Source organism: Globicephala melas, chromosome 9, assembly GCF_963455315.2.
Source record: "Globicephala melas chromosome 9, mGloMel1.2, whole genome shotgun sequence".
Classification (NCBI taxonomy): domain Eukaryota; kingdom Metazoa; phylum Chordata; class Mammalia; order Artiodactyla; family Delphinidae; genus Globicephala; species Globicephala melas.
Window position 1 is genome coordinate 89,597,607 of NC_083322.1, and position 27,851 is coordinate 89,625,457.

The 27,851-nt window shown below is 40.3% G+C and overlaps 1 protein-coding gene across 1 annotated transcript in view; it reads right to left on the reverse strand.

Moving 5' to 3' along the window:
- Positions 1-21: 21 nt before the first annotated feature.
- The window catches only part of SLC26A3 (solute carrier family 26 member 3), a 31,852-nt gene continuing 4,022 nt past the window's right edge, over positions 22-27,851 (reverse strand). The window contains exons 5-20 of the mRNA XM_060304957.1: positions 27,516-27,680; positions 25,736-25,888; positions 25,198-25,280; positions 21,134-21,281; positions 20,910-21,023; positions 20,726-20,803; positions 16,698-16,793; positions 15,599-15,705; positions 14,230-14,299; positions 14,046-14,138; positions 12,396-12,491; positions 8,729-8,962; positions 7,243-7,297; positions 4,447-4,589; positions 4,258-4,323; positions 22-99 (exon numbers count right to left, since the gene is read on the reverse strand). Coding sequence (XP_060160940.1) covers positions 22-99; positions 4,258-4,323; positions 4,447-4,589; positions 7,243-7,297; positions 8,729-8,962; positions 12,396-12,491; positions 14,046-14,138; positions 14,230-14,299; positions 15,599-15,705; positions 16,698-16,793; positions 20,726-20,803; positions 20,910-21,023; positions 21,134-21,281; positions 25,198-25,280; positions 25,736-25,888; positions 27,516-27,680 — 1,779 coding nt within the window. The remainder of the gene's footprint in view (positions 100-4,257; positions 4,324-4,446; positions 4,590-7,242; positions 7,298-8,728; positions 8,963-12,395; positions 12,492-14,045; positions 14,139-14,229; positions 14,300-15,598; positions 15,706-16,697; positions 16,794-20,725; positions 20,804-20,909; positions 21,024-21,133; positions 21,282-25,197; positions 25,281-25,735; positions 25,889-27,515; positions 27,681-27,851) is intronic.

Consider the following 27,851-nt stretch of genomic DNA (forward strand, 5'->3'; position numbering starts at 1 on the left):
AGACATATTTAAAAGGTAGAGTCAATAGAATTTCCTAACAAAATTTTCAGCCTGAGCAGCTGGAAGGCTGGAGTTGGCATTAACTGAGGTGGAAAGGTGCTAGTAGAACAGATAAGGGGGAGAGGATCAGTAGATCAGTTTTAACATGTAAGTTGTCCAAATGAAGATGGCAGACAAATATGAAATATTCCTCTCTCTGCTCTTGTTTATGCAGTGTATGGTCCAGCTTGCATTTAAGACATTTCATTTACATTTCTAACTGGTAAGTTACTGTGTTTAAACAAGAATATGTATCAAATGCATAAATTAGCATTAGAAAGTGATTTTGAAGATAAACTGCTCAACATGTATGTATGAGCTCCAACCTTTCTTAATTTCAGTAATATATGTTTCTTCACAAGTGGTTCTGTCTCCCAATTCATCACTGGATATCCTCTCCCCTTCAGTTTGCTCTGATTTGTGTAAGTTTTATTTTTTTGTAAGTTTTATTTATTTTTTTTTATAAATTTATTTATTTTTGGCTGCGTTGGATCTTCGTTGCTGCGTGCGGGCTTTCTCCTTTTGCGGTGAGCGGGGGCCACTCTTCGTTGCAGTGCGCGGGCTTCTCACTGCGGTGGCTCCTCTTGTTGCGGAGCATGGGCTCTGGGCGCGCTGGCTTCAGTAGTTGTGGCAGACGGGCTCAGTAGTTGTGGCCCACGGGCTCTAGAGCGCAGCCTCTGTAGTTGTGGCGCACAGGCTTAGTTGATCCGTGGCATGTGGGATCTTCCTGGACCAGGGATCGAACCCATGTCCCCTGCATTGGCAGACGGATTCTTTACCACTGCACCACCAGGGAAGTCCCATAAGTTTTATTTTTATCTTCCAACGCAATCTCTTAACCTCTTCCTAAATCAGGGCTCAGAGTCTTTGCCCTGGTCAGTTTCCAATATTTGCTCTGAGGCAGGCAAATAGAGGCCCAGCCCCATGCGTACCCCTTACCCAAAGCATATCCACCTTAGAGGCCTCAAGAGAAAAAACATTTAAGGATGAGGATAAGTGAACCTCACTCAAGATGTTAAGGTTGAATGGATTGTGATGGGGGCACGGTAATTGGAGTGCTTTTTCCTGCTCTATGACATTTTGGTTGGCAAGAAGAGGGTAGAGGGCACCTTTGCTTGTGAAGATGCAGACATCAGTGACAATTCTGTGCAAGGCTTTTGCCCCACCCCCAAGCCAAATGACCAATTAAATAGGCTCATGCTTTCAATTTCTACTGGAGCTCTTAACCTGAGATTCATAGGGCATCATATACAAAGGTATATGTGTATATGTATTTTTTCCCAAAGTCCATAGGGTACATGAGGCTCTCTAAGGTGTCCATGACTCAAAAAGTTTAAGACACGTTGCTATAAAGAGTGCTGACATTCTAGTTTTTAATTAAGAGTAGCTATGCAAATAAGCCTTTGTTTTATTTTTCTGTAATTGGTTTTAAGTCCAGTAGACAAGCCCTCTCAGTAAAGACATTAACAAAGGTTAGAAGGGTACTTTGACAATAAACATTCAGAGGTGAGATCTAAAACAATTGGGGCAACTTTTCCCATTGACAAAGTGGTTTGATGTTGAACAGAGGCCACTGAATCTTTTTCTGTTGGTGATGATGTTTAATTTCTATTACATAAAATAAATACAAATTTGTACCAAGAACAGTTCCAGCAAAAAAGAGAAACATGCTGAATCTCATTCTCCAGTTGAATTGAGCTCTAGAGCTGTTACCCTGTGAGTTACAAATAATGACCAGCAGTGAAGAAAGAGTCAAAAACTAGTTATAGTTACAGATAGGGCATTAGAAGGATTGTATCTAAATCTGGATAGGCGGTTGAGTGCTTTAAAAAGCTATAGTAATCATAAAATCTGGGCAAAGAAGTCTCATTGCAGGGGGTTTAGAAGATTCTCATGTAGCAGGTTTCCAGTCAGATCACTATAAAGAGGACCCACAGCAAGCATGTTTCAGAAAACTAACAAATTTAACAAAGCAAGACACACCCACTGTACAATTGATTTTTTAAAATGGATATATATTAGTATGAACTATACAAATTACAAGATTCAAAGCAGTGGTGCAAATGCACTGCAAAATATGCGCAAAGGTAGTGACTTGGATGGAAATCTGTCAGTGCTATAAAAATACATACAAACAATAATTTTCCTTTGATAAATCTACAAGGTATAAAATTAAGAGTATTTACATAATTGCCTACTAGATATGTGAAAAATATACCATGCTAGAACAATCTCGTTCCAAAGTTTGAAACATAATTTCTGTCAAACAAAAATATTCTTCATACAATGTATGAACTTATCAATAACTTTCTGGGTATAAAGTTGTTCTTTATGTGACAGTCAGATGAGGATCCCTCTGAATTATATTTTGATTAGAATTTTGTTTCACTGGGTACCTGGAAGAAGACAGAAAGTTCTTGCTTTAAAAGACTTGTTAAGTTCTATCCCTCTTAATAATCATATCTTGTATTTAAGAAGAGTAAATGTGGTCAATCTGATTAAAATTGGGAGCTAGAACTTACCAGAGTCACCAACAAGTTTTTTGTCTTCAATTTGAATGATCAAATAATACCTTCCACGACTACTTGGTTAACGTAGAACCATGTGATACCATGTTGTAATAGAAGTGTATCTTTCAAAGGCCTAATTTAACTTAACCAAAATAAGAATATAATGTGTTGTAGTAACATATTTCTTCACATTTGTTACAGGGGCCATACAAACTCAAAGGGGCCAAGTGTGCTGGTCAGGGACACTCAGCTTTTACATGAATTACCACTGGTGGCCTAACCACGACTGCTGATTTATCTTCCTCTAAGTAATGCAAAGAGCTTGTGTTAAATATTTCTTTTTTTTAAATATAGGGAAACAGGTACAGGATGGTATTGACTACATTCTGTTTGACAGTTGGTTCTAAAGCTATGATTGGACATCAGATTTAAATTCTGTTCCTATACTTGATCCTTTAAAACTTGGTGACAATTCTGAATCCAACAACTGGGCAGAGGGTTTCTGGTAAGGCTCTCTTTGTGGGGGCCTCGGGCAAGGTGCTAGATGTGGGGTTTTCTGGAAAACAGCCCTGGGAAACAGAATCATGGCTCTCCTCTCCCCCACCAGGTCTAATTTTCTGGAGTGGCTTTTTCATCTAACCTTTTTCTGTTTGATAAAACTCTTAATAATCATCCAGGCTTATCTTATGCTATACATTGCTTCATTTCTAATTTAAATTCTTTTTTGCTATTCTTCTTAGACCTTTCTTCAAATAAGAGAAATACCACCAGCCACTTCCCGTACTTGAAGACAATCATTAGATTCTTTCCCAGGACCCTCACATCCATTAGTTTTTCACCAAAGGAAACAGCCAGTATAACATAGTGTGCAGAACATAGATCTTGACATCAGACACATCTTGCTTCAAATCCTGTTGTCAGTTTAGTGTGTGACCTTAAGCAAATTAGTTAAGCTCTCTGAGCCCTTCTAATTTCCTCATTTGTGAAATGAAGATACCTTCTTTGCATATTGTTGTAAAGATTGAGATCATGAATGTAATGCACCTACCATATACTTGCCTTACAGCAGATACCCATTTTGATTTGTAGTTCTGCTTTTCCCAAACTAGAGACAGTCCCTTATAGGAGTGAATATTCTAGAAATGAATATTCTAGAATGAAATGGCACTATCCAGTTAAATGATGATTTGCAACTCTTTCAAGTAAGGAAGTAAAGGAACCTAACTTTCAGTGCTGGGCTAGGCACTGTCTAGGGGCTTCCCATGCATCTGGGGGTCAGGAGGTGTACATTAGCTTCTCAGCTCCATCACAGATTCATCTATAGATGGAAACAGTAATTCCTTCCCTGCCTCATGGATTGACAAGACCAGAATAAGATCTTTGTTGTAAGTACTTTGAAAACAAAACGTTCTCTCTCTCTATGCTCAATATTGTGCTAAGAGATCGAGTATCACTATTTTCCATCCTTTTTTGGTACTGGTCTGAGCTTATTTCCCCCCAGAGTCCCTATGAGACTGACGTTGCTTCAGTTTTCTTTCTTTCTTTTTTTTTTTTTTTTTTTTTGTTATTGCTTCAGTTTTGTAGGGATGAGGCACAGAGGCTCAAACAGGTGCTGGACTTTCTGCAGTGTGCTGGAAGAGGCCTCACTATTTTTAAAAGTGTTTTGTCCTAATGTCTAGATACAGGTAAACCTGCTGAGGAATCTTACCTGACATTCCCGATTACGTAATGCTCCATTTGTGTTTATGGTGAAATCAAATTTTCCTTCTTTTTCCTGAAAAACCAGGATGGAAATATGGATTAGGAATATATTTTTTTAATGTTGAAAAATAAAGGGAAATTTAAGAAGCACAGATGGTTGGTTATACAAATGTGAAAGTCGCCAAAAAGCTGTTACCTGACTGGGATTAAACTTCGAAGTACTGTAATCTTTCTTCATCAAAATATGCAAAACAGCATCGTGGATTGTTAAGAAGAATATTGAGTCCTTGACTTCATCATCAAAAAATTCACACCGTGCCAGCTTCTCAATGAAGTCATCTGAAGAGAAGAAAGAAAGAATAACAGGAAGAAGTAATTGTTTGGCTATGGGTTTCTCCTTGAGGTTGGGGATTTGAATTTACATTTGCAAATGTGCATTTCACTGATGTTTGGTTAAGTGTTTGGGGGTTGCAATGGTACGATACCAGTGTACCATTAGTACAATGTCTTCTGGAACTAAAGGACACCTTTCTAAGAAAATTACACATATAATGTGTTCATGTAAAAACAAAGAAGGAAAAGGTTCAAATGAGAAAAACTTCTGGCAGGAGACTTGTGAGTTAATCTCCCTCGTTAATGACTGGAGCATCAAATGTAGCTTATTACTAAAAGCTGAGATTCTGCCAAAATAGAACGTATACTCATGGACCAGTGCCATGGTTCTGGATTTACTAGTTACTGCTTTAGTCCATTTTCCCAAAGGTGCTGGGTACTATCAGAAAACATCTTCCTTGGCACCGTACATTACCTCTCCAGTCATCTTTGAGGAATTCTATTCTTGTAGGCACTAACCAGCATTGTTTGCACAGATAACCAAATATTACATCATGTCTACTATATGCAAAGCCCTGGCTGGGTAATATGAAGGATCAAAACCTAAGTTAGACATGAATCTTGTCCTGGAGTGAAGGTAGAGCTCTTATATACTATCTTAATGAAAGGGAAATTGTTGTAGAATCATAAAGGCAGGAAGCAATCTGATTTTTTTCTTTAATGTTTTTTTGGGGTCTTAAATAATGCCTAGCACAAGGTAGGTCCTCAGATTTTTGAAGAATGAATAAGAGAGGCACAGATCATGTGCTATGGAAATTCAGAGAAAGAAGGGTAAAGGTTGTTTCCTCTTGGCAGGATTCTGGGAAAACTTGATGAAGCAGTTACCGTTTAAAAGAATGCCTAGGATCTGGAGAAAGAAGGATGAAGAGAAGGTATGAAAGGGTGGAGATGGGAAAGTCTGTTCACAGGCAAACTTTCAATATCGACAAGACCTAGCAGTGTCTGAGGGAGAGGGAGAGAGGAGGGCATTGTGGTTGCCAGAACCCAGGATGCAGGTGGGTGGTGGTGTGCAGTGAGAGGGAAGGTGATGATCTTAGTTGAGGACCAAGAGGGATGCCAGGCAGCAGAGGCAGCAGGAAAGGACAATCTTAAAAAACCTGGGATGATGGAGAAAGAATAAAATTGTTTAAGAGATTAAAGGGTTACTGAGATTAAGAGAATATTTTTAATTATAAGGAAGCCTTGAAACTAGAGTATATCTGTAGATTTTATGGATAGGAGCCAGTAGAGAGCAAAAAATTAAAGATGCCAATTTCACGCCTCCCTCAATTTCACTTGTCCTCCCTCTCCCTAAACTGTTTTCCCCCAAGATACTGTCAAGGTTGACTCCCTCACTTCATTCCAGTTGCTGCTCAAATGTTGCATTACTGGACATCCTTGATCACCTGTCTAATATAGCATTACCCCTGTGGCTCTATGTCTCGTAACCCTGCTCTTTTCTTCACAGTGCTTATCATTACCTGAAATATCTTTTTATTTGTTTATTATCGGGCTTTCCCACTAGACTATAAGTTTCATGAGAAAGATTAATGGGATGAGTCAGAAAATGGGATGGGAGAATATTCTAGGCATGGACAAGGACACTGATTAGTTCTTGCAGAGGACTTAGATGAGAACTGATAAGGATCTGGATTAAGGCTGTAGAAATGGAGAGGAAGAGTGACTCACTAGGGAATATTTATGGTGACTCACTGAATATAGAGGGATGGGGAGGAGAAATTAAAGACGGCTCCAAGGTTTCTACTTTGGGCAACTGGGTGGGTATGTGGTGATGCAGTGATCAAGATAGAAAAGGAGAAGGAGTAGTTTTGGGAGGGAAGGTAATATATTTAGTTTTGAATACATGTATCTTAGGTACTTGGAGGACATCCAGATGGTTGAATACAGGGTCTGCAGCTCAGAAGAAAGGTCTGGGCTGAAGATGTAGTTAGCGGATTCATTAACCTGTAGACATACTTGCAGTCATAAGCATGCTAAGAGATTGGCTTAGAAAGAGTTGATAGAATTAGAACCATAGGGTTTAGGTTTGAACCTTGGGGAAGACCGACTGCGGTGTGGAGAGGAAACAATGTCAGACACTGTGGAGCTCTGAGAGTGGTGGGAAAGGACTCAGAAGAACGGTCTTGCAGAAGTCAGGGAGACAGAGGCTAAAGAAAGGTACCTCAATGCTAAAGTAAGCTCCAAGAGAATGAGGCTGGGCTGGGGGTGGTTGATCTTGACAACCTGGACATCATTGATGACCTTGGCAAGGGCAACCTCATCAGTGAGGTGAAGCAGAAACCAGGTAATTATGGGCCGATGAATCGAGGGAGGTGAGGAAAAGAGAAAACAAGCCTACTTTTCTAGGAAGTTTAGGGTAAACAGTGGTTACATATTCACTCCTTTGCTGCCTGTTAAACTAGGATTCAAATTGTAAAGTTAATTACATATTGACACAACTCAAATATAAATATGCTGTTCCCTAGAGATTTCTATTGGAAATCTACAAATTAGATTTCCTTCTTGGTGATCATAAAAAGTGCCTGTTCTTTGGAGAAGCTGTCTAGATTGAGAGTTAGCAGTAAAGAAATTGTCAGAATATAAAAACAAAACAACTTACCATCAGTTCCAACAATATACACATCTACCTGAATCCTGATAAATTCTTGCAAGATCTGTTAAAAAGAAAGTAGATCTTCCTTAGGGAACAGTTTCACTTGTCAGAATCATAAAGAAAACTATCATAATTATGTCTTAGGGTGATATGTTGCTTTCAGAGCCTTTTACATTTTGAAAAGAGACAATAGTATAGAGATACTAAAGTTAATAACAAGGCTCTATCACAGAAAGAAAGAAATCCAAAGGAAAGAACTCTAAGGAAGGATGATGGGAAAATGTTCTGCCTTGACTCTATGACTCTTCTTCTATGGGATGATCTTGACTTAGAGCTTTCATCTATATAAAAGTTTAAAAACCCCATGACCCGTACACATTGTTCTTTTTATTCCTGTCCACAGTGCCTGGAGGTATCTAGCACCAATGAATCTTTATCCGTTTTCCTGGTCTTTAGGCTAAGAACAAAGGCCAGTAGTGATATGAGAAAGGTCATATGAGGTTAAGAAAAGTATCTTGTACTGTTGATCAGTTTAGCGATCATAAATATCACTATTATCATCAGTAAACACTTTTAGAGCCTCTACTGGGCTGAAGTAAGAATTAGGACCTTAAGGAAACCAAGGAAACCTAAGGCAGAGTCCCCATCCTTTGTGCTATACTGCCAAGATCAAAACATAAACTTTTTGTGTATTTTCTCCTCCAAAGCTAAAATAGACAGAAGCAAAGAAAAAGAAAAGGCAAGCAGTCTCAAAAGTTATGTGATGTTTAGATTTTTTTTTAAAGATAGTTTGAAGGAAATAAAATTGATCCTATTTTTGAATTTTATATCCAGTTCACCTATACTTAATAGATCTTAGGTCAGTTTTTATGTAGGCAGATTTCTATAAAAAAATAAGCAAAAGAGGGGAACTTGGAATTCTTAAATTCTCTTGATATCTGTTTCTGCATTTCTGTTAGAAACTCATTATTTTAGAAATGCTGACGAAACTGTGCAAAGAAAACAGCCTGCAACCTGACTGTTACAAGTTCCGTTTTAAAATCACATGTGATATTTATTCTTTTGCATATCTACTTAAAAAAAAACACACATTATTATATAGTCAAGTGAAATCTCACTGGCTTATGAAAGATGAGGATAAAAACAAAAGGCCACTTTTTTGTTCCACTTTTTCCCAAGACCTCCTCTATTTCAGGACAATTTAGATACAACACCCGCAAGGATTTGAAGGCACTGCAGAATTGGAATTTAATAGGATTATGAGCATTGTTGTCTATAAGCATACATTAGAAATTATATGCAGTCTCATGGGAAATGCACTTTGAAAGAGTTCTCTGAACATGCCCCACCTGCACTCCCTCCATGAAATATTCTAAGATTAAAATTTACTTCTACTTAAGCATGTGTTATCTAAAGGAGCATCCTTCCACAAATACACCTTTTTTACCTTTAGTGACTGATTAGCTGTTTCCATTCAGAAAAGAGAAATTACCATTTTGAGACCCCTCATTGATGAAATGTCAAGAAATGACACTGCTGAAAAGTCAAGAATGAGGCTGTGGAGGTTGATTTTAGGGACCGTGATATTGAAAGGAAGATCAGCGTTCCAGTCTATCTGGAAGGGCAGGTCTGTTGTATTGATGGGCTGATCCAGTTCTTCTATATTATCATTGTCCAGCTCTTCGTCAGAATCTTTAAAGCCATCAACAGTACATATATATCCTTTCTGCAAGAGAGGATACTAATATGCATAAGAACTGTGACCGAGAAAAACACTGTAGGCAAAGATGTCACAAAAAAAGAAACCTACAGGCCAATATCGCTGATGAACATAGATGCAAAAATCCTCAACAAAATACTAGCAAACAGGATCCGACAGCACATTAAAAAGATCATACACCGTGATCAAGTGGGGTTTATCCCAGGAATGCAAGGATATTAACAAATATTACAAATTGAAGGAGAAAAACCATATGATCATCTCAATAGATGCAGAAAAAGCTTTCGACAAAATTCAACACCGATTTATAATAAAAAACCCTCCAGAAAGTAGGCATAGAGGGAACTTACCTCAACATAATAAAGGCCATATATGACAAACCCACAGCCAACGTCATTCTGAATGGTGAAAAACTGAAACCATTTCCACTAAGATCAGGAACACTCTCACCATGCTTATTCAGCATAGTTTTGGAAGTTTTAGCCAGAGCAATCAGAGAAGAAAAAGAGATAAAAGGAATCCAAATTGGAAAAGAAGAAGTAAAACTGTCATTGTTTGCAGATGACATGATACTATACATAGAGAATCCTAAAGATGCTACCAGAAAACTACTAGAGCTAATCAATGAATTTGATGAAGTAGCAGGATACAAAATTAATGCCCAGAAATCTCTTGCATTCCTATACACTAATGATGAAAAATCTGAAAGAGAAATTAAGGAAACACTCCCATTTACCACTGCAACAAAAAGAATAAAATACCTAGGAATAAACCTACCTAAGGAGACAAAAGACCTGTATGCAGAAAACTATAAGATACTGATGAAAGAAATTAAAGATGACAAAAACAGATGGAGAGATATACCATGTTCTTGGATTGGAAGAATCAACATTGTGAAAATAACTATACTACCAAAAGCAATCTACAGATTCAATGCAATCCCTATCAAACTACCAATGGCATTTTTCACAGAACTAGAACAAAAAATTTCACAATTTGTATGGAAACACAAAAGACCCCAAATAGCCAAAGCAATCTTGAGAAAGAAAAAGGGAGCTGGAGGAATCAGGCTCCCTGACTTCAGACTATACTACAAAGCTACAGTAATCAAGACAGTATAGTACTGGGCTTCCCTGGTAGTGCAGTGGTTAAGAATCTGCCTACCAATGCAGGGGACATGGTTCGAGCCCTGGTCCGGGAAGATCCCACATGCCACAGACCAACTAAGCCCACATGCTGCAACTACTGAAGCCTGCGCGCCTAGAGCCTGTGCTCCACAACAACAGAAGCCACCACAATGAGAAACCCACACACTGCAATGAAGAGTAGCCCCTGCTCGCTGCAGCCGGAGAAAAGCCCACATGCAGTAACGAAGACCCAACGCAGCCAAAAATAAATAAAAGAAAAGAAAAAAGATATTATGGTACTGGCACAAAAACAGAAATATAGATTAATGGAACAGGATAGAAAGCCCAGAGATAAACCCATTCACATATGGTCACCTTATCTTTGATACAGGAGACAAGAATATACAATGGAGAAAACACAGCCTCTTCAATGGTGCTGGGAAAACTGGACAGCTACATGTAAAGGAATGAAATTAGAACACTCCCTAACACCATACACAAAAATAAACTCAAAATGGATTAAAGACTTAAATGTAAGGCCAGACACTACAAAACTGTTAGAGGAAAACATAGGCAGAACACTCTGTGACATAAATCACAGCAAGATCCTTTTTGACCCACCTCCTAGAGAAATGGAAATAAAAACAAAAATAAACAAATGGGACCTAATGAAACTTAAAAGCTTTTACACAGCAAAGGAAACCATAAACAAGACGAAAAGACAACCCTCAGAATGGGAGAAAATATTTGCAAATGAAGCAACTGACAAAGGATTATTAATCTCCAAAATATACAAGCAGCTCATGCAGCTCAATATCAAAAAAACCAACAACCCAATCCAAATATGGGCAGAAGACCTAAATAGACATTTCTCCAAAGAAGATATACAGATTGCCAACAAACACATGAAAGGATGCTCAACATCACTAATCATTAGAGAAATGCAAATGAAAACTACAATGAGGTTATCACCTCACACCAGTCAGAATGGGGTTCATCAGAAAATCTACAAACAATAAATGCTGGAGAGGGTGTGGAGAAAAGGGAACCCTCTTGCAATTTGGTGAGAATGTAAATTAATACATTCACTATGGAGAACAGTATGGAGGTTCCTTAAAAAACTAAAAATAGACCTACCATATGACCCAGCAATCGCACTACTGGGCATATACCCTGAGTAAACCATAATTCAAAGAGTCATGTACCACAATGTTCATTGCAGCTCTATTTACAATAGCCAGGACATGGAAGCAACCTAAGTGTCCATCGACAGATGAATGGCTAAAGAAGATGTGACACATATATACAATGAAATATTACTCAGCCATAAAAAGAAAGGAAATTGAGTTATTTGTAGTGAGGTGGATGGACCTAGAGACTGTCATACAGAGTGAAGTAAATCAGAAAGAGAAAAACAAATACCGTATGCTAACACATCTATATGGAATCTTAAAAAAATGGTTCTGAAGAACCTAGGGGCAGGACAGGAATAAAGATGCAGACATAGAGAATGGACTTGAGGACACGGGGAGGAGGAAGGGTAAGCTGGGAAGAAGTGAAGAGTGGCATGGACATACATACACTACCAAGTGTAAAATAGATAGCTAGTGGGAAGCAACCACATAGCACAGGGAGATCAGCTTGGTGCTTTGTGTCCACCTGGGGGGGGTGGATAGGGAGGGTGGGAGGATAGGGAGGGTGGGATGGAGACGCAAGAGGGAAGGGGATATGGGGATATAAGTATACGTATAGCTGATTCACTTTGTTATAAAGCAACAACTTACACACCATTGTAAAGCAAATATACTCCACTAAAGATGTTAAACAAAACACTGTATGTGAGGGATAAGTAGTGAATTTCTGAAGCATAGATTCAGAGTTGGGTCAATTGATGGGATTGTAAACTGTTTTATTTGGAGAATAAAAAATTTCTTAGGGGCTTCCCTGGTGGCGCAGTGGTTGAGAGTCCGCCTGCCGATGCAGGGGACACGGGTTCGTTCGTACCCCGGTCTGGGAAGATCCCACATGGTGCGGAGCGGCTGGGCCTGTGAGCCATGGCTGTTGAGGCTGCGCGATTGGAGCCTGTGCTCCGCAACGGGAGAGGCCACAACAGTGAGAGGCCCACATACCGTAAAAAAAAAATTTCTTAGGAGAATACAATTTTAAGGAGACCCTTAAAAACATGACACTAATTGACACACAAAGTACCTTGTTTATCCGGCATTTCATTTAAAGGAATGGAACCAACCTCTTGAACTACATTTTACTAAGCTTTTAGGTACAATATGCAGAAATGTGGACAAGAAGCTTACCAGTGTCACTTGCAACAGACCTTTCTTCTGCAGTTTTCGGATTTTCTTCAAAGCTTTGTTGCGCTTGCGAAGAATTCGAAGTGGACTAAAGCCAACCTGAAAAGCCCATTGCTGTGTTACAAGAATGCTGAACATTCTGCTACTTATATAGCATAATTCTAGTTAATGGCATAATTCTACTTATATAGCATAATTAAGCGGGGTGGGTTGAGGGATTGGGGCACATAAAGCAGATATTTGAAATAAAATTTACAAGTGGTCCAAACATCATCATTGAGAGCATTGTATCAGACCTATGGTCTGCTCAGCCTGTATACAGTTAACATTCAAAAACCTCTGTACCATCCAGGTTTTATCCCTAAAGTATCCATTAATGGGTCTAAATTCTATTTGAAGTTTTTGTTTTTGTTTTTGGCCCACACAACCCTTAGGGAATTTTATTTTATTTTTTCTATTTGTTGAATATGAGTGGCATCTAATTAGTATCCTGCTTCTGGATACTTTTTATTCTATTAAAATTTGTATGATTATATTTTATAATATCTACTATTATATGTCTTATTTTATACTTTTAGTATTAGATCTGAGAGTAACGTTCATTTTTCCCCTTTTCAAAACAAATGTGTTCTTATTGTGGTAGTATTTAGCTCCAGAGTAATAAGTAAGGAGGATCAAATTATGTAATAAAAAAATCATTGACAAAAAAATGTAGTGAGATGGAAAGATAAGTGAAAAGGACAGTATCTAAAGCCAGATAGACAGTATGATCCCATTTTTGTAAAAAAAAAAAAAAACTTGTTGGGTAGAAAGGTATTTGATGCATAACAAATGAGTAAAAATAGTTAGGGTTTAAGGCAGAAGCTCTGTGCAAGGTACAGAGTGGACCAGAAGGCATGTGAAAGAGTGAGTGCTGAGCTTTTGTTTCTTAACCTTAAAGTCTGCTTCTTTGTCAGCTTCTCTCCAGTCCACCAGGGACACTAGTTGTTATTTAGTGTTAAATATTCATTTATATTATATTTATTCATTTCACTTATAAGTATTCATTTGCTATCCTGAATCTCTTCAAGGATGCAGTCAAATATTAAGGACTCGTGTTGTTTCTGAAGTTGATTCCCAAAGAAAATCTGTAGGAGATCATCTATTAAAAACCAGCAGCCCAAAATCTTGTGGTAAATCTTTTTACTTTACAGCAGAATTTAATAAAAAGGGTCTCTATATTGGACCTTATACAAAAAGTCTCAGGCTTCCCTGGTGGCGCAGTGGTTGAGAGTCCACCTGCCGATGCAGGGGACACGGGTTCATGCCCCGGTCTGGGAAGATCCCACATGCCGCGGAGCGGCTGGGCCCGTGAGCCATGGCCGCTGAGCCTGCGCGTCCGGAGCCTGTGCTCCACAACGGGAGAGGCCACAACAGTGAGAGGCCTGCGTACGGCAAAAAAAAAAAAAAAAAAAAAAAAAAAGGTCTCATTTCCCAACATGTTAATGGACCCCTTATAATGTAGTTCCACCTGCCCTGGGACACAGGATACAAAAACACAAACACAACCCAGCCTCAACATATGTGAAATGAATGACACTCCTGTTACAGAACAAGCATTTCTTCCCTAGATATTCAGTGGAATTAAAAAAAATTAATAACCCCAAACCTTACAGCATCGATAAGTTTCTGCTTAAAGAAACTAATGTTTGCAAAGTAAATAGGAGATGGACATCTGAAAATCTTCACACCGTCTGGTTCATACATCTGTAAGGCAGAGAAGTCATAGTAGATGGTGCCCATTAGATTTATATTAATATCATTTAGCCAATCAAAGAGAAAAATGAGTTTTCCTTACTTCAGAGTAATCTTTTCTATTCTTATAGATGTTGCTCCTGCCAACATTAGCCAGCGTGCTGCACTTGGGACTGTAGGAAAAATCAACACCGAGTGAATCATTCATGCATATACGTTAGGCCTATGAGGCTAACGTCGATGTTTTCCCAGCATCCCAAAGCAGGCTCACTTTTCCAAATTTTAAAGGTTGGGGAATCCTCACGCCATCATGCCCTGGAGGGCATACACCTTCTTTGACTGACCCTCCCACAGCTCCTGGAACCGTGCCTCTCCTCCCATTTACCACATCCAGTTTACAAAGCACTTCCATATGCTTTGCCATTTTGATTCTGAATATCAGTTAGTGGGTGAAATAAGGCAGATACAGTCACCTTGTTGTATAGATAAGGACATGGAGAAGTATCATGATTTGCCTATGACCACTCAGTTTGTCTCTGTGTTTGATGGGTCCCCAAGAAATGAATGAAAATATAAGTGAATAAACAAGGGCAGGAACATTTCAATGTAAATGTGTTCCGTCCAGGATCAACCTTAACTATGATAACACCTTCTGTTCTAGAACACCTTAGATCCCAACAAGCCTTATCTCTCTGTCACGCCATGTAATCCAACATAGGCTGAGTGACCACACGGTGGTGACATTACACGGCAGAGATTTAAGAATCCAAAGATGTTTGGACTGGAATTCTGTTTGGAATTCTGTTAAAAATCAAGAATTCTAAGTAGCTTTTGTGGCATTTCGGGATGAGCGGGGCCTTTGAGAAGTTTTCTAATCCAGCTCCTTGATTTTCAGGTGGGAGTCCAATCTAACAACCCATCCGGAGGAACAACAACACTCCCCCAGACACGGAGAATCTCAGAATCTTCTCAGAAACACTTTCCCATGTTTAACAAGTCTGAGACAAAGACACCAAACCTGCTCAGAATAGAATTACCACCAGTTTACAGCTGGGCAAACAGACTCAGAGATTTATGATTTCTTTGAATTGGTGTCAAAGCAGGGAGCAGACCAATAACTGGTGGGATCTGGCTGATGCTCTAAGGTTGGGCCATTCTTTCACCCTCAGGCCTTGGGGTGAGGCAGAACAGATTGGCCAATCTTCTCTTCCTTTTTTTTTTTTTTTTCTCTCGCTACACGGCACAGCATGTGGGATCTTAGTTACCCACCAGGGATAAACCCTCGCCCCCTGCAGTGGAAACGCGGAGTCTTAACCACTGGACCACCAGGGAAATCCCAGGCTTAGCCAATCTTGATAGATTTGCATACCTATCAACTAAACTGCTTTTCCCTTAACAAGTGACAGGTTTTTTTCTCCTCCGACCTGGGCAGGTCAAAGCCTGCAAGGATGCAGACCACAATGAGCACTTACAACTGGGTCCTGAAGACGATAGTCAGGAGCTGAAGCGCCACACTAGCAGCCAGGCCTAAACCGAGGCCCAGGACAACGGCAAAGATGAAGGTCATGACCCAAATTAGCTGTCAAAAGAAGGCAACACATACACCACCATTTACTCTCATTTAAGTACAGTGTCCTAGGTCCAGAGCTATGAGAAAGCATGAACTTCTAGGGCCCAAAGCAGAAGTTGGGAGTGCACAGCAGAACGGGCCTGCCTTGAGGTCATTTCTGCTGGCTCGGGTTCTGAGCTGCAGAAACACAAGCAAATCTTTTCAAAAATCCCAAGAGAGTGTATCCATTTCTAATCCCATCCCTGGGCCAGTTAAGGAAATGATCGAATCTGTCACAGCGAAAATTCCAGAACCAGCTGCTCTTTGTCAAAATCAGCAAATTAATTGGTAGAGCCTGGACTAATCTCTTACTTTTGGTCCTCTGATTTAATTAAAGGCTACTGTCTCTACCAGACTCCTAGCATGCCAAAAAAGTGTTAAAATCCCTAACACTGATCTATCAGCAGCAAAACTAAACCAAGTGTGGTTTATTACTTTATGCTTGTTAAGTACCATAAGCTATGTTAACAAGCCTTTTTACACCACAGACTTTGACCCTGATATAATTAGAGACATGGGCTTCTCATTGTAAGGCATGCTGAGAGAGGGGAGCCTTTATAGAGTGTTTCCAAAAGGAACGTTCAGAATTTTTCTTCACAGATTCTCTGGAAACTAACATATGATGTAATGAAGAACAGAAGCAATGCATACCCTAAGATTCAGAGAGTTTCTGTGGTGTTAGAGGTGACTTCAAGAAGTTTTAGAACAGATCTAAGAAGTTCTCTCCTTGTGTTTCATGGACCATTGCCTACTTGTAAGTAGCTCATCCTTTTACATTAAAATCCCAGAGAATAGTCATTAGAGTATGTAGTTTCAGGATAGCAAATAAAACAAACTCAGGTTATTTAAACAGACAGATAGAAACAAAATTTCACTTTGTTTGCAATATAAATATGCATTTTACATCAGCATTAAAATGTCATTCTGATTCCTCTCTCTCAAATACCATCGCCTCTACTTACACAATCATACTTATCCTTTCGCCACAATCTTCGTATTTCTGTAAACTGCATCAGCATTCCTTTCAAGTTTCCAAGGGCTAAAGCTGCCAGGACAGACTGTGAAAAACATAAAGAGCAGATGTACTTTGAGATAATCCAATAACCATAGAGAAGCAAAGGTGAAGGTTGTAAATAAGTGAGTCCTTTCCAGGGCCTCAAGGCCTATCAAAGGATACACCCTTTTCTGGTGTGCAATGCCATGCACAATACACCAGACCCAGGACTGTGAGCTGTCCCCAGCCATGATTTTGTCCCCACCACAGTGACAGGGACATGCCATAGATGATCTGATAGCATTTACTCGCCTGTACCTTGGGTCAGAGAAAGGCAGATCTGAAGACCTATGACCAAAAGAAATTCTTCCCAAGCAGAGGTGGTCTAGTGTATGTCTATTTACTGTAGGTAGGGAGAGGGGGTTGCTCTTTGTTTAAAAATAAAACTTGGGGGGACTTCCCTGGTGGTCCAGTGGTTAAGACTTTGCCTTCCAATGCAGGGGGCGCGGGTTCCATCCCTGGTCGGGGAGATAAGATCATGTCTCGCGGCCAAAAATCCGAAACGTAAAACATAAGCAATATTGTAACGAATTCAATAAAGACTTTAAAAATGGTCCCCATCAAAAATATCTTTAAAAAAAAAAGGAACTTGGGGAGCTTGGGGTCTTGGAATCAGAATTCAAACCTTGGATGATGATCAGTGATCATGTCATTTAGTATGAGGAAGCCGAAGATCACAGAGAGGTTCGCAAAGATTTGACGCCGACTCTCTGGGACAGTGTGAACCCTATCTGTCTTGTTCCCTACTAGATCCCCAGAACGTACTGTGGTAAATGCACGTGGGAGGGGCTTCATAATTATTCAGCGAATGAGTGGGTGAACTAGTGAGTGGAAGAGGCAGTAACACAGCCTCCTTTAAGAAGCCTGATGGTGATACTGCTGAACAGTAGAGTCACGAAGAGGGGTCTGGGTGGTCAGCTAAGCTCAAGTTTTTGTTTCCTGGCATGCCAAAATGAGATAATTTGTCTTGCAGGAATGATGATAATCAAGGTGAAAAATGCTGAATGGCACCCTCTCTTCCTTATTTGGGTTTTAACACAATGGTAGGAACAGGCCCCCAACCCCTGCCCCCAATTCAGCTGTTCGATTCTGAATGGACTATGGAATTTGTATACTGACTACTTTCACACCATAAAAGAAATGTACAAAGAAAAACCAAACACAGTTGGTGTTTTCCTATCTCAAATATAGTTTAACTGATCTAGACATTTTTTATTTTCACAAGTTATGTTTATAATTTAATGCCTGACTAGTTCATTTACTCACTGTGAGAATACAGGTGGTTGTTTAGAAGACTAAATATTGTCTTAAGTGACTTTAAAAAGGAAATTACACACAAATGCACACCAGTTAAAAAATGGGGGAAACTGGATAAAGTCTGTAATCTGGTTAACAGTACTGTACCGATGTCAATGTACTCGTTTTGATATTGTAGTGTAGCTATGTAGTTGCCCTGCCCCCCTGCCATGGTAGCTGCGTGAAAGGTTCACAGTACTCTGTACAATAAGCCTGCTGCTTTGGGGGACTTTACTATAAAACACGTCAAGTACCACCTGCAGAAGAGACATATTTTTTCTTTTCATTAGGCATTATTTACCACCTGGTCAGTATTCCATGGAAAAACAACTTGAAAATGGGTAAACAGCATATATATGTATAACCGAATCACTTTGCTGTACACTTGAAACTAATACAACGTTATAAATTAACTATACTTCAATTTAAATTTTTTTAAAAATTAAAAAAAAATTGAAACATTTACAGTGAAATACATACACAATAGAGCCTTTAAAGAAAAATAAAGATTACAGAGCCCTGAGAAGCCATAGACAGGAAAAGGGGAATCATTTTACCAGGAACCAGGTATCCATACTGTAATTGATATAAAGGATTAATTGTAAACAAAATGCTTAGAACTCTGCTGATGCTTAGTAAGCGCTCAAGGGACGTTCATTCTTAGCTATCATGAAGGGTTATTTTGTCCTTATATGATAAAAAGAAGTAGACCAGTTATTCAGATGAAACAAAAACATTACAGACACAATGGTCCAAGAAGGAATTGTCACATGGTTCCTTTACAAAGTAGGGCCTTTGATTAGCATCCTGGACAGTGTCACTGGTGTGGTTTATTCACGAAAGAGATAGGATTTTAAACGGCAATTGTTTTTTTAGTTTCTCCCAATTGAAGTGGGTGAGGTAGAGCCCAGGGATACACATGGGAGGAAGCACACAGGGCAGAATTCTCTATTTCGGGGAGCTGTGTGTGCATTTATTTTTATTGAGATATACATTCTTATACACATTATTTCTTTGATGGTGACTTTTTGACCCATTTTATGCCATTCCTCTGGAAATCAGTAGGTTAGCATAGGAAGAACGCACAATTTTAGCAAAGAGTACTGTGCACTGCTTGGCCACATTCGGGATAACTGCACTGGGACTCCAGAAACCTTGGACAAAACTCATGTTCCAGCTACTAATCAACAAGGGAAAAGGCCTAGATAACAACCAACAGACTTTGGTGGGCTGTGTCCTATCTCTATGTCCTTTGTAGTCAGAGGTAGAATAGAATGTTTGTAGAATAAGAATAACAACAATAATAATCTTTATAATAAAGGCTAGCATTGGGACTTCCCTGGTGGCACAGTGGATAGGAATCTGCCTGCCAATGAGGGGAACACGGGTACGATCTTTGGACCGGGAAGATCCCACATGCCGCGGAGCAACTAGGCCTGTGCGCCACAACTACTGAGCCTGCGCTCTAGAGCCTGCGAGCCACAACTACTGAGCCCGTATGCCACAACTACTGAAGCCCACGTGCCTAGATCCCGTGCTCCACAACAAGAGAAGCCACCACAAGAAGAAGCCCATGCAAGGAGAAGCCCACGCACCACAACAAAGAATAGCCCCTGCTCACCACAACTAGAGAAAGCCCCTGCACTGCAACGAAGACCCAACGCAGCCAAAAATAACTAAAATGTAAAAAAAGGCTATTATTTATTAAGTGTTTATCATGTGCCGCACCCTGGGCTAAATATTTCACGTGCATTATTTCATTCAATTTTTGCAACAACTCTGTGAGGTGGGGACTATTTCCCTCCCTATTTTACAAATGGGCAACTTGAGGTTCAGAGAGGTTAAGTAATCTGCCCAAAACACACAGGTAATAAGCGGCAGAGCCACTTAGAAGTACATCTACAGGACTAGAGCCAGTGCCCCCGTACTCCCTCAAAGTCAAATTAACACCACAAAGAACAAGGTATTGACCATCATCTGGTTTCCTACAGATCCTGTATTTTCTAGGGCCTGCTGTTATTTTTGTAACCTGGATGCTGCCACGGTGGACAAAGCATTAAACTACGCCCTCAAAAATTACAGTTCAGGAGAGATGGAGAGAGGAGCATGAGGTGAAGGTACAAGGTCAAAGTCTAGCTGTTGGCTCCCATCCAGCAATCTGACAGCTTTGGTCTTGGAGTCAAACCAAACTCTGGGAGCTGCAGGGCGTATTCCTAAGAACAGGTTGTGTGGATGATAGCACCATTCTCTGAATTTGATAGAGGCCCTGATGACCTCAACCTTTAAGAAAATCTTCACTTTAGTCAATGCATATCGAAGCTGCAGTGCCAGGATGCCTTCCTATGTAAACATTAATTATATCTGGGACTACAAACATAGCGGTTGAAGAGGAGAGTTGATAAGGCAGAGTATGAGTTGCAAGGGTAGAGCTGTTGGATATTTGCATTCTTAACATTCATAAGATAGTGCCAGGAGAAAAAGAAATAGTTTTGGCCCATAGAGTATTGGCTAAGAAGAGGACCTGAGAGTTTGTAGATACTCATTTTCCCTAGTTTAGTTTGTGCTTCCTCAGTTTAAGAACCAGGGTCCTTGATTCATCACCCAAAGGAGAGAGATGTCAGTCCGAGAGAGGAGTGCTACCTTTTGCAGAGGCTCCAGGAGAAATCCAATGGCTAGGATGACAATCAGCACGATGACAGCAGAGAAAAGGCCAGCAACCTGTGAAGATGAGAACATTCTCATCACAGACTCAACTTTCCTCCCCGGATCCGCATCACCAGTGACTCAAGCTAGGACGACCCTCACAGCAAAGATCCTCCAGTACCTGAGTTTTGCCTCCTGTACTCTCCTGGACCCCTGATCTGGAGAGGGCTGTACTTGCCGCAAATCCTCTGAACGATCCACCGAATATGTTACTCACTCCCAAGGCGATTAACTCCTGATGGGAGAACAAGGAAGAATCTTCCTTAGATGCGGCACCATTGATATTATGCATGCAGAATAGTATATAAAGTTGCCTAATTAGACCCAGCATCGGTTTATACTTACCTGATTGCCGTCAATGGGATAATCGTATTTGAGGGAATAGACGCTGGCCACAGAGAAGGCCACTGCAAAGCCAACAATGGCAATGCCAAAGCAGTCTCCGATGGTATCTCGGAAAGTCTGCACATTAGGTGTGATAGGGGCCTGAAACCTGAAATTGAAATTAAACAAGTCAGAATGCCACCATCCTGCTTATAAACCTTCCACGGTATCCATTTGTTCTCAGGAAAAGTGCAAATTCCTTAGCAAGGTCCCAATTACCCCTCCTCCACATCTTGCTTAATTACTACCATTTTCCCAGAATTTATACTCCAGCTATACCAAGCTTTCTTTGTTTCTCATCACCCATCATCTCTCACCTTGACAGCTTCTAATTTGCTGTTGCCTTTCCCTGAACCATTCCCCTCATCCCTATCCTTCCCTCCAGAAGGTCTTCTCTCACCCCCAAGGTCAGGGTTAGGCAAGATTCTCTACGCTTCCCCAGTTCTTGATGCCTCCTGTTTCCATCCCTGCCCCTCTCTCCCCCAACTCTCCATCCAGACCCAGAGCAGGGACTGTAACTTGTTCATTATTCTATGACCAGGACCAACAATGGTCCTTCACAGCATATATCAGGTGGTCAGTAATTGTTGGGCAAGTCAGCGAATGAATGAATGCAATCTAGGCTGAGTTGTGCCTTTGGAGTATGACTAGCAAGAATTTAGCACCACTGAAAGCCTTGGAATCTGTTATCTTACTGTTGAAAAGCAATGCCGCCTGTATTTGATATGAGTGTAAATCTAGTCCAGTGATAGTGATAAATCTGATATGATTTTAGCATAGCCACACTATAGTGTACACTTAGATCAATATAAGCTTTGTGCAAAATGTCTCAGATCCACTTGTATTGTTACATTGGGTTGCAAGGTATCACTCATTATGCCTCCAATAGCTATCCATGGATGAAGGCTCTTTGAGCAAACACAATTCTGAGAGAAGGAAAGCAAGAAATTCTTCCCTTCATTGAAAATGATAACCTTTCATGGAAAACCCTTAGCAAACAGATGGGCGTAGACTCTGCCCCGCACTCCACAGAACTTCTAGAGCCAACTGTGGCCCTGACGGAGGGCGGGTTTCCATTTAAAGTGAGATAGTGTCAGGGAAACATTCAAGTCACAGAGGATACTCCTGTGCCTGTGTCTCATGAACTTAGAGCAGTTAAATAATATTTACTAATTGCATTATAAAGTCCAAATATCCCAAAGTCAACATCAATTTACTAAAATGCTCAGCTCCTATAAACATCTGTTTCTGACCTAAAACTTATTGGAGGTAAGTTAATTGGGTCCATTCAACTCTTTTTTAATTGCTACTCATGTTTTGTGAATGTTAATAAATTTTTAGCTCTAATTTTGAAGAAGTACTATTATTTCATATTCTGCAGCTTTCATAAATCAGAAAGTTAGCTTGGAATATTATATATAATCTAAAACCAGTGGTACAATTATAATCTGCATTTTATACCAAAATAACCAGAAGCCTGCTATCATTCTTTTTTTCTAGCCTCTAATCACCATAGGCAGAGTGGTGTGATGGAGATTTACAGTCTGAAAACTTGATTCATTTCCTGGCTCTGCTACTTACCCAGGTTCCTCATTTGTAAAGTGATGATAATAACACTTGTTCTCTTTTCTTCATAATTTTTGTGGGAGGGTCAAATAAATAATGAATGTGACTACTGTTGACACACTGTAAAGTACAAAGTACCTGTAAGCTACTATTACAGGGTCCCTCTGGAATCTGAATATATCCTTTGTGTTTCCTTTACTATTTCAATGATCTCTTTCCTTCAGCCAAGTTATTTGCATTCAGTGTATGTAGCTTCACAAAGTCACTTCTAAGGTGTCATATTCATTAATAACAGATTAGCAATAATTAGCAATCGTTACCTTCCAGTTATCTTCTATTTGCAATCATCAGAAATCTAAAATGCTCACTCGATTATCACTCAGAAAAAATGGGACTGTAAAAAGCATGTAGGGGCTTCCCTGGTGGCACAGTGGTTAAGAATCTGCCTGCCAATGCAGGGGACACTGGTTCGCGCCCTGGTCCAAGAAGATCCCACATGCTGCGGAGCAACTAAGCCCGTGCGCCACAAGTACTGAAGCCCACACTCTAGAGCCCGCGAGCCACAACTACTGAGCCTGCGTGCGTAAAAGCCCGTGCTCCGCAACAAGAGAAGCCACCGCAATGAGAAGCCCGCACACCGCAAAGAAGATTAGCACCCGTTTGCTGCAGCTAGAGAAAGCCCAGGCGCAGCAACAAAGACCCAACACAGCCAAAAATAAAATAAATAAATCAATTAATTTTAAAAAAAGCGTGTAAAGTGCCTAGTACCTAATTTAGGTGCTAAATTAGGAACAGCAGTAATGCAGTTTGAACACTTACAATAGGCCAGGCACTTCAGGACATCACACATATTAACTCACTTAATCCTTACGAGAACCCTATGTAATAACCTATGCTATTTTTAGCCCCATTTTTACAGCCAAAGACGTTAAGGCACAGAGTTTATTTGCCCAAGATGAGGAAGTGAGTCTGAAGTAAATCCTAGGCACTCTGCCTCTAGAAAGCATGAGTTTGCTTACTGGGCTACACTGCCTCTCTGTAGAGTGTAAAGACCTATAAATGTGAGTTACCCCTTTCCCCACCCACACACACTATGGAAGGAGGTCCATTGACATTTAAAATATATTTACTAAGTAATGTCTCTAAGATTGTAACTCAGTGTCCTTACCTTTTATTTCAAAACCTTTTTGGCAAGATCCTCTTTAATTTTGTATCTACTTATCTATCTAGTTTGTGTCTCCCAAGATGTTTAAATAAAGCATAATCGGGCTTCCCTGGTGGCGCAGTGGTTGAGAGTCCACTTGCTGATGCAGAGGACAAGGGTTCGTGCCCTGGTCCGGGAAGGTCCCACATGCCGCGGAGCGGCTGGGCCCGTGAGCCATGGCCGCTGAGCCTGCGCGTTCGGAGCCTGTGCTCCGCAACGGGAGAGGCCGCAGCAGTGAGAGGCCCACGTACCACAAAAAAAAAAAAAAGCATAATCACTTGAAAGTTGCAGAGTGGAGAGAAACACTAGAAATAGCCTTTCAGCTTCAGCCTAATTTCTCCCATTTAAGTTAAAAGTGATATTTGTGATCCAAATATTACAAGTGGTAACACAATTTTATCTGATGATAAAAATACTTTTTGCTTAAAAATATATATTTGCTTTTAATAGAATTTAGTTAGTTTTAAGTCAACAATGCAATGCATATACATGCTGATTCCTGGAATAATTCTCAAATACTCCTAAGCATGGGGAGGGAGGGAGGTTTTTTTGTTTTTGTTTTTTTACAGGAATACCACCTTTCCTTGGTAAGAAAGTTGAAAGAAATTGATGCTATGGCCAGAGGGCAGAGAGAGGAAAGAGCATAAAACTGGATCTCCCTCCTCAATCCAATAAATGCAATGGAATACGTTTTCAAATTCCTTGTACAAGCTGCGCCTCCCATCCTTCTGCAGCGCTAAGAGTTGCTCTGGGCTTGTCTTGAATTTGATCTTCAGAGAGGACAGAGTGTGCCCATCTGGATTGCTCAAGCAGCGTGTGGCAGGTATTCCTTCAGTGTCTCCTTTGAACTGTTGGAACTTGGCTCCAGTAACCTCAAACAAAACATTACGTATTGTTTATAGTAATTTATGGCCAAGGAAATCTGGTTTCCCTCGGTTCCTTTTAAGGAGAGGAGCAAGTTTACTTTGCCTATTTTTCTATTTTCACTATCTCACTTTTCTTGCGTGTGAGCCCCTTCTGGTTTGTGAGTTCTTCCGCACAGAGAAACTTTCTGATGTTAAGAACTGCACACCCTATGTCCTTTGTGACTCCCTCCTAGAAGGAGAGTAGTGAGCCCTCCTCCTGGGTGCATGATGGATGCCAGATACAGGGAGGGTTCTGAGCTGGATTCATGCATTTCAGCTTGAAGTCGTTCGTCACTACTGCTTACTCTCTAATTAGAGCTTGGAGATGCCATAATAAGAGAGACACTTACCCACTTTCCATCTCCCCAACCACGGCCACGTTAAACCTGTTTTTGAAGTCAAAGCCATATGACACAGCTGTTGCGATCACAGTCTGCAAAGTTGCAAATTGCCCGAGTTAGAAATGGGAGATGTAACTAAGAGTCTTGCTTTGAAAAAAAAAAACACCATTGCCAAAAGCCACCCCTTGACTTATTGAATAAGAATCTCAGCTCAGGTTTGGCTACTTTTTGAAAAGTCCCGAGGCAATTCTAATGTACCACCAAAGCTGAGAACCACAGCTCCATTCCAATGGGTCTCTCACAAGGATTCTCAGAGGTTTGCTCTCTGCCCCATCCTTGTCTTACATGGAAAGAATAAACCCCAAGTCATCAAAGCAAGTTATTAAATTCTGAATAAAGAGAAAACCATACTAAATATGATACCCAGAAACTGCAGAGAGGTCACCGGTCCCACTAAAGCCTCCTGATCTACAGACGGTGAAGGGCTTTAGACATAAAAACACAAGACTAACGAATTATGAAAGAAAGTCTTGAGGCGATCAGTTACCATGATGAGTTCAATTGGAATGGGCACTGGAAGTTTGGCTTTGTAGCGCTGATTTATTTCTTTAACCACAAATACCACCAACAGGATAACCAAGGATGTCACAAGGTCTGCAATATTAGTCTTCTCTATTTGTGAGAATATGGAAGTTAATACCTAGGGTATAAAAGTAAAAAACACCCAAGTGCTACATTAATGTGTAATTTGGATATAACACTTAATTAATTCCAAATAGATAAAAATAAACATAGACGTGAAACGACTGACAGATTGATAGCAATTCCCTGTTCTGCTTGTGTTAGCCACGAGTAATTGTAGAGACTAGCATGGAGATATGAGAAGGGTAAGTCAGCACAGCATTGTCACCACACTGGTTTAGGGATGCTCTTCGTCTAGTGTTGAATTTTCTTGCACGTTTTTCACATTTTTATAACTGGTCTCTTCTGCTCTTAGGTGTCGTTGCCATCTTTTTTATTTCACAATCAACACTACTGCTCTGTCCAGGGAATAACCTTTGACCTCTGGTAGTTTTTCTTAGCATGTATCCCCTTAATTCCTGGCTTTTTTTTTTTAATGTTCAGACCCCTCATATTTCTTCGTTGACTCTGTCTGTCACTTTTAGAAACTAGTTTCCTGGCTAGCTGTGCAGTTCTCTAAGCCAGTTGGGTGCCGTATCTGTGGGATCCAGACAGCTCAAGCAGGTCCAAACTGGATCCCAAATGGTTCCCAAAAGACTCCACTTCTGGAATAGCTCTGGATGGGAGTGAGAGAGGGCTGGTTCCAATTTGGAGGGAGTTTGTCTCTGATTCCCAAAGACTGTCTTGACAGAAGCACTAACAAGCCCAAAGTCAGTAAAAGGAAGGAAATAACAAAGATCAGAGTGGAAAGAAATGAAACACAGACTAAAAAGACAATAGAAAAGATCGATGGAACTAAAAGCTGGATTTTTGAAAAGATAAAAGAGACAAACCTGTAGCTAGCCTCAGAAAGGAACAAAGAATGAGGACAAAAATACATAAATTCAGAGGCACTAAGAATGCTCTCTGTTCTACAGAACATCCTTTAGAGGAGAGAAGAAAGAACCACTGTTCTATTTACATATTGGCCAATTTCCTTTTGTTTTATAAACAGGGATGCATAAGAGGCAGAACTTCAATTCTAAAAGAACAAGACCTGCTTTTTAGAAATAGGGAAGCACTTCCACTCAATCAGCACATTTCTTTCAAAATAAGATTTTGAGAAAGATTTTAAAACTTGGGACAAACTTTTAATAATGGGCATCAATGTTTTTTCTTTTTAAAAATACTGAAGACTCAAATCTAAGAGAAGTGGTAGTTAATTTCTGTTATTCACATCAGCTGATGTGGTATATGGTAGCTGTGGTAGATTTTCAGGGTTGTTCTCCTTGCCACTTTTTTTTACTGTGAATACATTTCACAGCCCGTTGATTTCTTGGAAGTTATAGGTAAGTCCTGCAGCAAAGGCACGAAAGGAAAGTTCTCCTGGAAACATGATAGTGAATTTTGTGTATTTCCATATTTTTTAAGCAAAAGGAATACTTACTTTGTTTTTTTTTTTTTGTTTTTGTTTTTTAATTTTTGCGGTATGTGGGCCTCTCACTGCTGTGGCCTCTCCCGCTGCGGAGCACAGGCTCCGGATGCGCAGAGCCCAGCCGCTCCGCGGCACGCGGGATCCTCCCGGACCGGGGCACGAACCCGCGTCCCCTGCATCGGCAGGCGGACTCCCAACCACTGCACCACCAGGGAAGCCCAGGAATACTTACTTTGAAAATTGAAAATGGATCAGCATGTGCTGGGACTGTCAGCTGAAGAATAAATTTGAGCTGGGAAACCAAAACGTGAACAGCGGCAGCTGTGGTGAAGCCACTGATTAAGGATTCGGACAGATAAATCACCACGAAGCCCAGCTGCAGAACCCCCATGAGCAACTGCAAAGAGAGAGAGCAGAGCCTTTGTTAGTGTAGATTCAGAGAACACCTCGGCAGACTGAAGGATCAGCTACTGTAATGATGCAAAATGTGGAGGTCAGCCTCCACCCCTGTGTCTTGAAGAAGCAAGTGTTGTTGCCTCCTGGAAAACCTCCCATGCAAGGTACCACC